Here is a 16,811-nt window from a genome sequence, read left to right as displayed (position 1 = left end):
TGCTGTCTATGGAGTCACATGCAGGCAAGGCAGATTTATTTCCCCAAAAGACACCAGCGAACAAAACGTGTTTCGAGACATTATCACTGACACCAGCTTTTTTGTTTCTAAATTTCTTTATTTATTTGCTGTAATAGTTTAGTTTCAGAAACACAGCACGGAAACAAGCCCTTCTGTCCAACAAGTCCACGCCGACCAGCGATCACCCGTTCACACCAGTTCTATGTTATCTCTATTGATACTTTCTCATCCAATAGTGGGATTTGAACTCACATCTTTGGATCAGTATTTCAGGTTTCTGCAGAATGACCCGAGTAACTTCACTGAGCAAAAAATAAAAAATAAAGTGCCGGAGGAACTCAGCGGGTCTGGCAGCATCTGTGGAGGGAAACGGACAGACAACATTTCGTGCAGGGACCAGTCTTCAGATTCATGTTCTTCAGAAATGTTGCCTGTCCATTGCCTCCATAGAAGCTGCCTGGCCCAGTGAGTTCCTCCAGCTCTTTGTTTTTTTGCAGTCTCGTGTGTCAAGTAATGTCTCTGATCTCTGACCTCCCATCTCCGACCTCTGATCTCTGATCTCTGCCATCTCTGATGTCCTCCCTCTCTAACCCCTAACACTAATGTTATTCGCCAACTGCTGATCAGGTGAATTCATTGAAGTCGGCACGTGGCAGGGATATTTGATGTACAACTTTCTGGCCTGTGTAACTCACTACCATTCTTAAGATAGACACAAAATGCCGGAGTAACTCAGCAGGATAGGCAGCATCTCTGGAGAGAAGGAAAGGGAAACGTCACCCATTCCTTCCCTCCAGAGATATAACATAACAATATAACCGTTACAGCACGGAAACAGGCCATCTCAGCTCTTCTAGTCCGGGCCCTTCTAGATGCTGCCTGTCCCGCTGAGTTACTCCAGTTTTTTGTGTCTAAATGTGTCTCTATGATTTACAATGTCAATGCCAGGTTGAATTGGAAATGCAAAATGATTCAAAGAAATATGAAAATAAGACTAGTTCATTATATTGCTCAAATAATATCAAGCTGAGTGAGTTACTTTGAAATGTGCAGTTATCTTGTTGGAAACTGTATACGCCAAAATCACACAAACACCAACGCAATGAATGACTCGTTAATCTGCTTGTGATGAAGTTGTCTGAGAAAGTTTTGTAGAATGTGGGATCTCATAACTGTCACTGTATGTCATGTTGTCACGTGCGGGCGGAGCACCAAGGCAAATTCCTTGTATGTGAATACTTGGCCAATAAACTTATACATTCATTCATTCATTCATGGGAGCTGTAATGTTCATTTGTAATACCAGAACAGGTAGATGGTCCTTGCTTGAGCATGTGGGACAGTTCAGGTGTAGTAGGACTCGGGGGAGAGGGAAACTAGAGATATGAAAGTGGAAGGTGTGAAAAGTACACATCAAAGCAGACGATGATCAAGGGAATGGAGAATGGTTCACAGTTGGCTCTGGGGAAGGTGAGAGTAATCAATATTCATACGAAGCAAAATATGAGGAGTTGTTCTTCACATGTACCACACTTGCCACTGCCTCGCCTGGGGACAGCCCAGGCCTAACACTAATTTATCAAAAGCTCCTAATACTTGTGGCCAACCACATCTCTAACACAGAGCCACAAAAGCAAACCCCTTCATGCCAGGCTACTAATATAAGCGAGGAGACAGAGGCCTGGCATTAATTTAACTGGTCCTGGACTTTTGCAGTGGGTTTCACCCTCATCGCGGACTGGGTGACCGTCAGTAACGAAGACCGAGACACACTGGCCGTTTCCACAATCTCAATATCTTTGCAGGTGATGCAGGCAATCAGCTTCTCCTGGGAGGCACTGGAGGCAAAAAAGAACTCGTAAGAAACACCCCCAAGGACAGCACCAAGGATGGGGCCAATCCAGTACACCTGCAAGAACAACGAATAGAAAGTTCCTGTTAATATTATTATCATCCAGCATCGTAAACTACGGCACATCCATGCATTAGTTGCATTGTCCCTCTCCATAAAGTTGTGAGCTCTGGCCTGATGCCTGTCACTTGCATCTGCCTGTTACTCAGCTCCTGTGAACAATCGAATCCATATGGCAGTGATGATGTGGTTAGTGTTCAGTACTAGTCTGAGAGCACGCACTCCATCTTATTGAACGTGGCCTGGGCTGAGGAAATGTATCAACAGATGGTGTTCATTTGTTCCCGGCTCCTGCAAACCTCATCCTGTAACCCACCAGCACAGACAGTGCAGGAGAGAAAGTCATGGTGAACCTTTCTCTCTTGGTCAAGGAAGTTGCTGAGTGGCTGCTGTCTGTGTGGAGTTTGCACGTTCTCCCTGTGACCACGTGGGTTTTCTCTGCGTGCTCCGGTTTCCTTGCACATTCCAAAGGACACGTGGGGTTGTGGATTAATTGGCTTCTGTAAATTGCCCTATTGTCCGTGGAGAGGATGAGAAAGTGGGATAACATAGAACTAGTGTGAACGGGTGATCGATGGTCGGCAAGGACTCGGTGGGCCGAAGGGCCTGTTTCCATGCTGTGTCCCTAACCTAATCTGTTCGTTTAGTCCAAGTCAGGATTCAACCTGGCAAACTGATGGTGTGATAATCCAGGACTTCATCAAATGGTGCTTTTATCCTTTGAACCACAAGAGTTGCTTCACTGTCAGCTTCTGAAATCAGCCCACAGCCTCACGTTGCTGGGCATCAGTCCACTGCTATCAGCGAGCATCAGGTGCTGAGGCTGGGATCTGAAACCATAGCGTTCACTTTATAGCCAGCCGCCCCAAACAAGAACGTGACTGGATGTATTTGCGTCACACCTGATTTTCTGGATATTCTGAAATGTTCTGAAATAAAATTAGGAGAATTTCACCGAAGCCCAGATCGCCAGCACAAATAAAATGTACCGAATGAGTTCCTGATCCTTGCAGCAGCAGTGTGCTGTGTGTGGGCTTCAGTGTTAGGGCTGACAGCGTCTGGTCTTTGGGGAACTGAGCGTGCAAGATATATGTTTGCATTTTAGCCTCTGGCATTTTATGCGCTGCGTGTTGCGCGACTGCATTTTTGCTTTCCCAAATGGGCAGTCCTGCGTGGCTGCTTGCTGCATTTTTGCTTTCCTGCACGTTTGCATTCATCGAGGGGCATGCGGAAAGGAATGGGGGCAGTCAGGAGCGAAGTCCACCTTCTCCTCCTCGTACAAGCATCCCCCCAAAAAAACTAGGCTATGGATGCGTGCGCATATGAGCCTGTTGTAGGTTTAAGGAATGCCATGTGCAGCCTGCATGTACCTCCACAAGCCCGCATGTGCAGCCTGCATGTACCTCCACAAGCCCGCATGTGCAGCCTGCATGTACCTCCACAAGCCCGCATGTTTAAAATCCAGCGCATACCTTAGTTTTATGCATTTCGTTTGCTGCACCCAGATTTCTGGACTTTGCATTCCTGAACTTCAGTATTTCTGGCAATTATTTTGTTGCTGCTGCTTCAATGTCTGCATTCTTGCTTTGCTGTTGGCAAATCCTTTGCTTTTAGCACCGTTCGTGACCTCAGAGCAGACCAAAGCCGATGAACTGCATGCATTGTTGCAAACCGTTTACGCCAATTTGCGCTCAGCAAGCTTCCACGCGCAGCGATATGTGTGATAACGACCCAATCGTCTTTTTGGTCGGGGAATGAGCATTCGTCTGGAAACTGGGCAGCACTCCACAACTCATGTCTGAACTAAGACATAAGAGAGCGACCAGTGCTTTTGTATCGATACCAATACAGTAATAAAGCAGTACCTCTGTGGGTGCGGCTGGAAAGCAGCATCAGACTATTTTGTCCTCTCGTTTCCCAAGTAGGGCTTGAACCCACAATTGTGTAAGAAGGAACTGCAGATGCTGGTTTACACCAAAGATAGACACAAAATGCTGGAGGAATTCAGCGGGACAGCCTGTATGAAGAAGGGTCTTGACCCGAAACGTCACTTCTCCAGAGCAGCTGCCTGTCCCGCTGAGTCACTCCAGTTTTTTGTGTCTACCCTAGATTTATCGTACAAAAGTGGGGAGATGATGTCTCTGTTATACAGAGCAGCGTTGAGGCCTCATCTGGAGTACCGTGCAGAACGTTGGTCCCCATCTTTGACAAACGCTTTGTTTATTTTAGAGATACAGCATGGAAACAGGTCCTTCGGCCCACCGAGTCCACTCCGATCATCGATCACCCAGTCACACTAGTTCTGTGTTATCCCACCTTTGCATCCACTCCCTACACACTAGGGGGCAATTTATAGAGGGTCGATTAACCTCCAAACCTGCACGTCTTTGGGATGTGGGAGGAAACCGACACGGACACAGGGAGAACGTGCAAACTCCACACAGAACGCAGCTGATGTCAGGATCGAACCAGAGTCTCTGGTGTTGTGAGGCAACGGCTCTACCAGCTGCGCCACTGCGTGCTGCCCCAGATAACGTTGATAATGCACGGTGCGCAGGAGGAACAAACGGCAGTGGAGGCAGAGCCATTTAATATTTTACAGGCAGAGATCGATGGATTCTTGCAAGGCACGGGGTGAAAGGTTGCTGAGGGGAGATAAGAATGTCAAGTGGATGTAACACACAGATCATCCATAATCTTATTCAATTTGAGGGGCCGAGTGGCCTACTCCTGCTCCTATTGCCCATATCTGTGTGTGTGTGTGTGTGTGTGTGTGTGTGTGTGTGTGTGTGTGTGTGTGTGTGTGTGTGTGTGTGTGTGTGTGTGTGTGTGTGTGTGTGTGTGTGTGTGTGTGTGTGTGTGTGTGTGTGTGTGTGTGTGTGTGTGTGTGTGTGTGTGTGTGTGTGTGTGTGTGTGTGTGTGTGTGTGTGTGTGTGTGTGTGTGTGTGTGTGTGTGTGTGTGTGTGTGTGTGTGTGTGTGTGTGTGTGTGTGTGTGCGTGCGCGTGTGTGCGTGTGTGTGTGCGTGTGTGCGTGTGTGTGTGTGAGTGTGTGTAATAAACACCTGACATCTGATTTTCAGTGCCGAATATATTATATTTACGAATGAAAGATATGGGAATACTATTTTGGAAGAACCCTTGAGGGCGCCATTGTTTTGGGATGTTACACAAAATTGGTTTAAGGAAGAGCAGAGCTTTCCCGTTTACATTTGTCTGACAATAGACAATAGACAATAGGTGCAGGAGTAGGCCATTCGGCCCTTCGAGCCAGCACCACCATTCAATGTGATCACGGCTGATCATCCCCAATCAGTACCGCGTTCCTGCCTTCTCCCCATATCCCCTGACTCCACTATCTTTAAGAGCCCTATCTAGCTCTCTCTTGAAAGCATCCAGAGAACCTGCCTCCACCGCCCTCTGAAGCAGAGAATTCCACAGACTCACCACTCTCTGTGAGAAAAAGTGTTTCCTCGTCTCCGTTCTAAATGGCTTACTCCTTGTTCTTAAACTGTGGCTCCTGGTTCTGGACTCCCCCAACATCGGGAACATGTTTCCTGCCTCTAGCATGTCCAAGCCCTTAACAATCTTATATGTTTCAATGAGAACCTCTCATCCTTCTAAACTCCAGAGTGTACAAGCCCAGCCGCTCCATTCTCTCAGCATATGACAGTCCCACCGTCCCGGGAATTAACCTTGTAAACCTACGCTGCACTCCCTCAATAGCAAGAATGTCCTTCCTCAAATTAGGGGACCAAAACTGCACACGATACTCCAGGTGTGGTCTCACTAGGGCCCTGTACACCTGCAGAAGGACCTCTTTGCTCCTATATTTGATTCCTCTTGTTATAAAGGCCAACATGCCATTTGCTTTCTTCACTGCCTGTTGTATCTGCATGCTTACTTTCATAGACTGATGTACAAGGACCCCCAGATCCCGTTGTACTTTCCCCTTTTCCCAACTTGACGCCATTTAGACAGTAATCTGCCTTCCTGTTTTTGATACCTAAGTGGATAACCTCACAATTATCCGCATTAAACTTCAGCTGTCATGCATCGGCCCACTCCCCCAACCTGTCCACCCTGCATTCTCATAACATCCTCCTCACAGTTCACATCGCCACCCAGCTTTGTGTCATCTGCCCTATCCAGCTCTCTCTTGAAAGCATCCAGAGAACCGGCCTCCACCTGAGGCAGAGAATTCCACAGACTCACCACTCTCTGTGAGAAAAAGTGTCTCCTCGTCTCCGTTCTAAATGGCTTCCTCCTTATTCTTAAACTGTGGCCCCTGGTTCTGGACTCCCCCAACATCGGGAACATGTTTCCTGCCTCTAGCGTGTCCAAACCCTTAACAATCTTATATGTTTCAATGAGATCCCCCTCTCATCCTTCTAAACTCCAGAGTGTACAAGCCCAGCCACTCCATTCTCTCAGCATAAGAGTCTGGGTTACACGTTCTTGTCCGTCAGTGGTGTGAAGGCCACAAGGAGCACTGAACGCATCTACAGATGACAACGCTGCCCTTGACATGGAGAGCCTTTGGTTTACCCAGTGATGCTCCCAGACTCCGGTGAATACAGCTGGTCCAAGCGATCGTGCAGGATTCAGGCTGCCTCCCGAGAACTTTCCCTGGAGGACAAAAAGCACAGGAATCAGTCGGACGCACGCTCTCTGGATCCGCAATGGGCAGTCGGCAGGACCGCCTGTCGGAATCCCTGCTCCACGTAGAACGAAGAACAGTGCAGATAGACACAAAAATGCTGCAGTAACTCAGCGGGACGGGCAGCATCTCTGGCAAGAAGGAATGGGTGACGTTTCATCACCTATTCCTTCTCTCCAGAGATGCTGCCTGTCCCAGCTGAGTTACTCCAGCATTTTTGTGTCTATCTTTGGTTTAAACCAGCATCAGCTGTTCCTTCCTACAAAGTACAGTGCAGCACATGAATGGGCCCTTCGGCCCCCAAAGTCCCTGCTGAACACAATGCCAAGTTAAACTAATCTCTGCCTGTATGTCAAGTCAACTCACTTTTATTTGCATAGCACATTTAAAAAACAACTCTCATTGGCCAAAGTGCTTTACATTGGCAGAGGTACTAACGTTATACAACATTGGTTCATAGATTAAGTACATATGTGATCCATGTCCCTCCATTTCCCTGCATATCCATGAGCCTCTGATGTCCAAGGTGGGTGAATGAACCAGTAATATTCCCTGGTGCAGGAACGTGGAGAGTTGGCCCCGAGAGGCACAAAGCTGTCGGATTTCTGTCACTGCTCCTGCAGTGAAAGTTGTCCCAGTATTTATGAGAAGTCACAGCTCTTCCTATAAAAGGAGCATGTTTGTTTGATGTAGCAGAGCCCTTCCTGTGCCCTGGTTAAGCAACGGACAACCGTGGTCCTCACATGAGTGGTGCAGGTGGGGGAACAGTTTTGTGGAATTTAAAGGATGTAGAAACACTATTGAACAATTTGTATCGCCTCCGAAAATGTCGAATGAATTTTTCGCACGGTTCATGTACTGTATATATTTAGTACTTGAATAAAGTCTATTTTGAAATTAAAAAAACAAAAAACCGTGGTCTTTACCGATGCCAGGATTCCTGTCGCCAGGCTCAAGGCAACGGCCAGGTTTCCCGGTTCTCCCACCTCCCTGCGCCGATGGTCGTCCACGGCAAAGATGGTGAAAACCAGCTGGAATGTGGCAAAAATCTCCATTGTCAAGGCCTGGCCGGCATTCCCATCTTTGTTGATCTGCTTGGAAAAACACAAGCGGTTACTCCAGCGGCACCTCCCAAAAACCTGTGCCCGTTACCATCGGGAAGGGCACAGTAAACGTTGGGAGCCTGGGGTGCGTTATAGAACAGAGAGACCTGTGGGGGTGCAGGTACATAGTTCCCTGAAAGATGCGACACAGGTGGAGATGGTGAGGAAGGCGTTTGCCACACCTGCATTCACCGCTCAGGATGTAGAGTGCGGGAGTAAAGGGCCTGTCGCTCTTGGGCGTTATTAGTGCGTCATTTACGTGACATCATTTATGCATTCTGCGCGCACGGCTCGTGGTGAGACGTGGTGACGTAGGCAGTGACGCGCGGTTGCGCACGGCGCCCCAGGATTTTGGGATTCACAAAATCTTTGCGCGCTACCTGCGTGACACGCAACTGACACCCAAGTGGGACAGGCCCTTAAGACTGCCCATTGCCCATGTGCTTAGCAGGATGCCTGGCACCAACACCACGGTTTGTGCCCGTCCCACCAACATTCATCCTCAATTGATTCTGTTCGGGGCAGTTTTCCCCCTCCTGTTTGGTATCAGGCAACTGAACCATCCCATCACCAACTGGAGGGGCGGTCTTGACCTACCATCTACCTCACTGGAGACCCTCAAACTATCTTTAACCAGGTTTTACTGGACGTTATTTTGCACTAAACGTTATTCCCTTTATCCTGTATCTGTACACTGTGGACGGCCACATTGTAATCATGTCATTTGTTTCCCTGACTGGGTAGCACGCAAGAAAAAGCTTCTCACTGTACACGTACCTCAGTACACGTGACAAGAAGAAACTAAACCAAACCAAACTAATTTACTTTTGTTTTTTGCCTGGACTAAAGTGGATTTCAGTGGATATTTTTAAGGCAGAGATAGATAGATTCTTGATTAGTACGGGTGTCAGAGGTTATGGGGAGAAGGCAGGAGAATGGGGTTAGGAGGGAAGGATAGATCAGCCATGATTGAATGGCGGAGTAAACTTGATGGGCCGAATGGCTTTATGATCTTACTTATGACTTCATGGCTCCATTCTCCATTTTGGAGAAACGTATCTCTATTGAACATCAGTAGGGAAAATATCACAGAGAAGGTAGGAAGAGACGTGTACTCACCATGTTGACTAGAAGCCTTGATGTTGCCTTGACCGGGAGTGACATGTAGATTATCCCTGTTCCAAGCACAGCGCCGAGGCACTGGGCCACAAGGTAGAACACAGACTGGAGGCCATCCAGCTTCCTGGTGCAGAGCAAGGCCAGGGTGACAGCCGGGTTCATCTGCGCGCCGCTGATTTCTCCGAAGCAGTGCATCAGGCTGAGCGCCGAGAAGCCGGCGGCTACAGCCACCTGCATCAGGACCGGAGCTTCATCCTCCTGCCCAGGGGCCGAGGCTCCCAGGATAACCGTGACCAAGATCAGGGAACCAACCAGCTCCGCTAGGACCGAACGCCAGAACCTGCGGCTCCGCAGCTCCTAAGGCGGAGGCAAACAATGTCACTGTGGGAATCATGTTCCCCTTTTACATTTTACATCCTAGCAAACAAATCTGTGCAATTCTCTGCCACAGAAACCAGTGGAGGCCAATTCATTGGATGGTTTAAAGAGAGAGTTAGATTTAGGACTAATGGAATCAAGGGATATGGGGAGAAGGCAGGAACGGGGTACTGATTGTGGATGATCAGCCATGATCATATTGAACGGCGGTGCTTGCTCGAAGGGCCGAATGGCCTACTCATGCACCTATTTTTCTATGTTCCTATGTATGGGGATAATAGTGCATCCACATGCACTGGATGCACTATTTCTACCACATGGAGTATTACAGCACAGAATCCGGCTATTTGGCCCGTTTGGCCTCTGCCAGCACTCAAGTCTGTTGCAACCTACCTCCATCCTCTTTCCCCTCATTCTAATCTAGCTTCCCATTTCCACCGTTATTTAACCACAAGGGTCAAATTATCTTCTCCATGCATTCTTCCTCAGCTACCATCACCACCCATCCTCTTGACTTCCCCTTTAGCAGCCCCCACAGAGCAGACACCACTTTGCCCCCTTCCTCCCTCTCACAGACAAAACCCAATCTCCGTTATCCCCAGAATCCCCTTGATTAGTACGGGTGTCAGACATTATGGGGAGAAGGCAGGAGAATGGGGGGGGAGATAGATCAGCCACGATTGAATGGCAGAGTAGACTTGATGGGCCATTGGCCTAATTCTACTCCTATCATTTATGATCTTAGGATCTAATCTTCACACTTGCCCATAAAGATGGTTTAGTTTCTGGCGAGAACAGACTTCTTCCAATAAATGTGCATTGTGTGTCCCAGATTAAATTGTGCAAGTTTCACCTGAAGAACCGGGTGCAGACTTGCGATTCCGCACACAAACGTTCCAAAGACAGGAAGATGTCCCTGGATTCCCACACCGAAGGTGCCCTCACACCAATGTTTGTTTACTTATTCATTTATAGGATGTGTGTGTTTTTGCCTTCTCTTTCTATCTCCCTCTGCATGGACAGGTTTAGTTAGGGCACACAGCGAGACGCTGTTCCCATTGACGTTTGGCCCCCAACCCAAGTGACTATCTGCGTGTGAGCCACAGAAGCACATCTACAATCACACATCGCAACATGCCCCACGCTCTTAAATCGCTACTCCTGCAGCAGCATTTTTACACTGTAAATGGCTCTACTGACTGGTTAGCACGCAACAAAAGCTTTTCACCTTGGTACACGTGACGATGAACTAAACTGAACTGAATGGTCCAAGGAGCAGTGATACAAGGTCTATTTTCTCCTTTTTTTCACCGAGCAAGATGACGAAATGTCACCATGCAACATGAAGCCATCTTGCAGGAGGTCCGTGCAGACTGATTTATGCCCGCACAGAAAGAACCCATTCTCCGTGATCACTCTCCTTTCCATAATTCACATTGTGTAAAGAGAGTAGCCGCGATTAAACTCCTCTCCGTCGGTTCAGCAGCAACGAAGGGGCTCAGCATAGAGGTAAACCTCCCAAACTATCCGACATGGGCCACACACCACCCATGTCCCACCTGTCTGAGGTACCTACAGCATTTGTACAAGTCAATGGATATCTTTAAGGCAGGGATAGATAGATTCTTGATCAGTGTGGGTGTCAGGGGTTAAGGGGAGAAGGCAGGAGAATGGGGTTGAGAGGGAAAGATAGATCAGCCGTGCTTGAATGGCGGGGTAGACTTGATGGGTCGAATGGCCTAATCCTGCTCCTATCACTTATGAAGGCATAATGTATACAATGCCCGCAATTGTCGGAGAACTTGAAAATGAATAGCAGCTTCTCCATCACCGTGCTATCTCGTTCAGCAATTAAATAGCAGCTCTGTGAAACTGGACAATCTGCATCTACCCGCATGTTGTCTACAACAGCCGCTACATCCCACACAAAGCCGTGTTGTTGTGAGTACCATGTTCAGCACAGGTGGATGTGAGGGACAGATTTAGTCATCTTATATAAAGACTGTCTACCAACAAATATGAAAGCATGAATTTATCAACACCATCCTCATTTTGTAACCATCAATCTGTCATTTCTTTGTGCTTTTTCTGTTACCTTGTATTTTCAATATATCCATTTCTTTAACAGCCTTACACTTATTCCCCTCGTTTATAGTCACATTTCACGCAGGTTTTATCGCCCATCGTTTATAGCACCACACAATTTTCTATTCTCGCCACCTTTCACCGACCCTTATCCACCAATTTGTCTTCAAGTTGTAGGGGCTTTTTAAAAAAAGTCTTTCGATTAACCTTTTGTTGTTTTGCTCCAATCGACAATGTTTCTCTCCACGTTAAAATACATCTCAAGACGGTGCAGAAAATACGTCCACAACTATAATCCGCACACAAAACAGTGAGCACTTCAAACCACTCGACCAAAATGATTTTGAATCCTCCGTTGAACCAACTACAAATGACCCCAGATGATAAATCCCCTCAGTGATCGGGGAGGGGGGATTTCGACGCCATCTCTTACCTCTTGGATGGACATGTTGCCTGTTGATCGCAGGGGCTTCAGCTGCCCGATCCAGCGCAACTATATTTTCTCAGAGCTGTTTCTTCCAACCACAAGGGAGCCCCAAAGAGCTTGAGAGCGGGACTGACCTATGACTGGCAAATGCATCCACTTAACACAGCATCCAAGCTGGTTCTCCTTCACCAGTGCAACCCCTCAAAGCCGCATCAATTTGAAGATCGCGGAACCCACACAGTTTAGCTCGATGCTCTGAATAACTCTTTACTGCGTGGGCGAACATTGGCGGAAGTGTTACGCAAGCATGATTGTGATTGATGATTAATTGTGTTTGATAATTATTATTAGCGACAGCACTAGGTGAGAAACAACGTGGTGGGAAAAGCCCTCGAACCCCCTTCTCATCGACTTGCACGCCCCTGTCCACGTCTTTCCTTCACCCCACAGTTCCATCGTCGTGTCTAGCGACCTAAGCCCATTCACGGCACGTCATCGGGGAGCCTCCAACCGCTGCCCAGAGAGATGTGTACGCACATCCCTCATGCTCTCACTGTAACTCTGCAACTTGTTATGACTGGGATTGCCATTGGTATTGGTGGCTGATGCTTGCTTTGGTCTCCCAGCCCCCTTACATTGGAACCCTGCTCCTCTGAGGAGTGCAGGCGGGTGGGTGCCACAGCCTTCAGCCTGACCCTCTGAGCTACTCTGTGCCATTTGTTTCGTCTGTCAACAGCTCTGTCCGAGTGTCCCCCTGCGGGCCTGAGCGTAACTAACCCCTGTGTGATAAAAAGCTTCCCTCACATCCCTGTTACACCTTTCTTCCCCCGCCCCCACCCCCTCCCCTCCAAGTCCTTGAACGGTTAATGGGAAGAGCTTCCCTCAATTCACCCTCCCGAAACCCGTCAATATCCTACACACTCCCATCAAACCTCGCCACAACCTCCGCAACACCTTTCCCCAGACAGTGAGCGGGCAAAGGCTGGGACTGTGAGTTGGGGCTGGAGGATCGACACTCCAGGGATTACATCATTCCATTCCTGGATTAGTTGCACTAAACTGCAACGGACGTAACCTGCCTCCATTGTCTATTTCTCAAATCTTTGTTCCCAATTTAAATGAAGTTGCAGGTGACACCATGTTGAAACTCCTAGCTGGCTTTAATTTCCTTTCATTGGGAGTGGGCAGCATTGGTTGTCTTTCACCTGTTACAGTTGAGCTGAGTGGGCCATGCCAGGATGCAGAGAAGGGTCAACTTCTCTGATGGGTCTGGAGTCACATAGAGGCCAGAAGGGGGAAGGATGGCGGATCTCCTCCCTCAAGGATAACACCATGTCAGTCAGACACAGAGTGCTGGAGTAACTCAGCGGGTCAGGCAGCATCTGTGGAGAACATGGATAGGTGACGTTTCACAGAGTGCTGGAGTAACTCAGCGGGTCAGGCAGCATCTGTGGGGGATAGGTGACGTTTCACACAGTGCTGGAGTAACTCAGCGGGTCAGGCAGCATCTGTGGAGAACATGGATAGGCCACGTCTCGGGTCGGGACCCTTCTGGAAGGTTGAAAAGGGTCTCAACCCAAAATGTCACCGATCCATGTTCTCCAGTGATGCTGCTGGAACCACTCAGTTACTCCAGCACTTTGTATCCTCGTTTGTAAACCAGCATCTATAGTTCCTTGTTTCTACCACACCAATAGGGGATTTTGTTTTGACATTCTGGTTTATATTACCCCTGATTATTATTATTAATATCATAATTGAGCCACAGTGACTTAAGACAAACAGGGTGGGGAAAGCGTACTCTGTCCCCTGGCATGGAGATTGTAACGGTGGTGGTCGAATGAATCAGGATAGTTCCTCAAATGGCGACCTCTCCTCCGTAGTCTTTCATTCCTCTCTTGTTTTATAATTCTGGTGTTTAGGTGAGCAACGTTGGTGGTGATGGAAGACGAGGGGCACATTTCTCTGTACATTGGACAAGACGGGAGATGTTAGCAAGCTGCCAGTGAGCAACAAGGGGCAAAGGATCAGCATAGAAGCACAAGGCGTCAAAAAATAACCAAGCGCACAGATTATTTTCCATCTGCAGTTTTTTGAAGTACTATTGATTCTCGCGTCGTCGTGGTAACGAGGTCTTTTCATTTCAAATTGCCAGAGTGGTAGCTTCACCCGACATGCTGCAGTTACCCTGGCAACTGTTGTCCAAAGTGTTGGGGCTGGGATATGAACGAGAATCCACTTAATTTATGTTGCAGGGAAATGCCTGCTTTATGAAAAAGCAACCTCTCAGTGACAAGTTTATTTAGCAAAGAGTTGAAGTAGTCGGCAGCTAACTGAGGCCAAATGCCTCCCTCCAGGGTGACTGAAGGACAGGAGAGCATGGATTTACGAAAGGTAAATCATATCTGACGAATCTTATAGAATTTTTCGAGGATGTAACTAGTAGCGTGGATAGGGGAGAACCGGTGGATGTGGTGTATCTGGACTTCCAGAAGGCTTTCGTCAAGGTCCCACATAAGAGATTAGTATACAAACTTAAAGCACATGGCATTGGGGGTTCAGTATTGATGTGGATAGAGAACTGGCTGGCAAACAGGAAGCAAAGAGTAGGAGTAAATGGGTCCTTTTCACAATGGCAGGCAGTGACTAGTGGCGTACCCCAAGGCTCAGTGCTGGGACCCCAGCTATTTACAATATATATTAATGATCGGAATGAGGGAATTGAAGGCAATATCTCCAAGTTTGCGGATGACACTAAGCTGGGGGGCAGTGTTAGGTGTGAGGAGGATGCTAGGAGACTGCAAGGTGACTTGGATAGGCTGGGTGAGTGGGCAAATGTTTGGCAGATGCAGTATAATGTGGATAAATGTGAGGTTATCCATTTTGGTGGCAAAAAAACGGGAAAGCAGATTATTATCTAAATGGTGGCCGATTGGGAAAGGGGGAGATACAGCGAGACCTGGGTGTCATGGTACACCAGTCATTGAAGGTAGGCATGCAGGTGCAGCAGGCAGTAAAGAAAGCAAATGGTATGTTGGCTTTCATAGCAAGAGGATTTGAGTATAGGAGCAGGGAGGTTCTACTGCAGTTGTACAGGGTCTTGGTGAGACCACACCTGGAGTATTGCGTGCAGTTTTGGTCTCCAAATCTGAGGAAGGACATTATTGCCATAGAGGGAGTGCAGAGACGGTTCACCAGACTGATTCCTGGGATGTCAGGACTGTCTTATGAAGAAAGACTGGATAGACTTGGTTTATACTCTCTAGAATTTAGGAGATTGAGAGGGGATCTTATAGAAACCTACAAAATTCTTAAGGGGTTGGACAGGCTAGATGCAGGAAGATTGTTCCCGATGTTGGGGAAGTCCAGGACAAGGGGTCACAGCTTAAGGATAAGGGGGAAATCCTTTAGAACCGAGATGAGGAGAACTTTTTTCACACAGAGAGTGGTGAATCTCTGGAACTCTCTGCCACAGAGGGTAGTGGAGGCCAGTTCATTGGCTATATTTAAGAGGGAGTTAGATGTGGCCCTTGTGGCCGGGGGGATCAGAGGGTATGGAGAGAAGGCAGGTACGGGATACTGAGTTGGATGATCAGCCATGATCATATTGAACGGCGGTGCAGGCTCGAAGGGCCGAATGGCCTACTCCTGCACCTAATTTCTATGTTTCTATGTTTCTATGAGAGCAAGTGTGGGATGGAGGATTGCAAGGTTCACCACCCACTGGATGAAGAAATCTCCCCCCATCTCAGCCGCCCCCTTGTTCTGAGTCTGTGACCCCTGGTCTGGACACTCCAGTCTGGGGAACCAGCACGTGCCGTGTCCACCCTATATCATTCTGTGTGTTTCAATGAGATTCCTTCTCATTCTTCCGACCATTAGAGGCCGCAGGTCCCTTCTGCCGTATCTCCCTTCGCACAACACACCGGCATCCCAGGAATCCATCTGGTGAACCCGTTGCTGCAATCCCTCCATGGTAAGTATCAGGCTGACAGAACATGCAGGTTCATGCCCTTGTGGCCAGTTCTACCTTCAAGAGTAGACTCTGAGTGTGCCCCCCCCCCCCCCAAAAACACAAAGCACTGGAGTAACTCGGCAGGCCAGGCAGCATCTGGGGAGAGAAACGGACAGGCGACATTTCGGGCCAGGACCCTTCTTCAGTCTGATGGTGTTGTGGGGGGGGGGGGGGGGGGGTAGACAGCTGGAAAAGAGAGGTGTTGGCAGGTCAAAACCCGGCAAGTGATAGAAACGAGGAACTGCAGGTGCTGGATTTACACAAAAGGACACAACGTGCTGGAGTAACTCAGCATGTCAGGCAGCATCTCTAGAGTTTCCACAGATGCTGCCTGACCCTCTGAGTTACTCCAGCACTTTGTGTTTAGCTCAAGATTTGAACAGGTTGGAGCAGTCGGTGGAGTGTGGCTGACCTTTGGTCTTTACTGATGCCGGACTGTACGATTTCTGTTGGCTATCATCACGGATCTGTGACCCTCAAAGGTCACCCCATGAAATGTGAACAATGGAGGTTGTGCTGCGCTGGCCGAGCTTAGTGGTTGCAGCAGCAACTGGGTCAGCAGAATGCCAGCCCTTCATCCACACCGTGTTTATCCCCCTTTTGCAAACGGAACAAAGGAGAAAGCAAAGAAGGGCCGTGTCAGTAACTGCTGACACATCAACTCCTGTCTCAATCTCCAGCCCATCCCCATTGTTTGTACAGATCTGCATTCTGGAACCTTCTCTCTCGCTGCTAAATGCCTGCTCCATTTTTTCTTCTTCCTCTAGTTTTGCTGACAGTAACTTAAAAACAACAATTGATAAGCTGCATGTTCAAGCAGATTCGAACAAAGGAGGGGATGTTTCTCAAAACCACACCACGCGCCACTTGTCAACATCTATTCAAATCAACATTTTGTCGATTCTGCTGATGCTTCTCCCCGCCCGATGCCCTCCGAGCATCGCTGGACTGTGCAGAATTACTGCCAAAGCCACCGTTATCAGTGGGGGACCATGACTATTCCATGGGCTTTCACTGGGAAACACACCTGACACACAGGCTCTTTCTTACACACTCTGCACTGCTTCAAAGCTCCAGCTTCAAGCCACTTCAAC

At 48.2% G+C, this 16,811-nt stretch overlaps 1 protein-coding gene across 1 annotated transcript; it reads right to left on the bottom strand.

Moving 5' to 3' along the window:
* Positions 1-831: 831 nt before the first annotated feature.
* LOC129714655 (aquaporin-4) lies at positions 832-11,723 on the bottom strand. The gene is made up of 5 exons (XM_055664385.1): positions 11,709-11,723; positions 8,813-9,169; positions 7,517-7,681; positions 6,479-6,559; positions 832-1,930 (listed from the first exon to the last, which is right to left on the bottom strand). The coding sequence occupies exons 1-5, from the start codon at positions 11,721-11,723 to the stop codon at positions 1,709-1,711; spliced, it is 840 nt and encodes a 279-aa protein (XP_055520360.1). The 3' UTR covers positions 832-1,708.
* Between the last annotated feature and the right edge of the window lie 5,088 nt (positions 11,724-16,811).

This window comes from Leucoraja erinacea, chromosome 40 (assembly GCF_028641065.1).
Source record: "Leucoraja erinacea ecotype New England chromosome 40, Leri_hhj_1, whole genome shotgun sequence".
In the NCBI taxonomy this organism is placed as follows: Eukaryota; Metazoa; Chordata; class Chondrichthyes; order Rajiformes; family Rajidae; genus Leucoraja; species Leucoraja erinaceus.
This window is presented reverse-complemented; position numbering and strand designations above follow the sequence as displayed.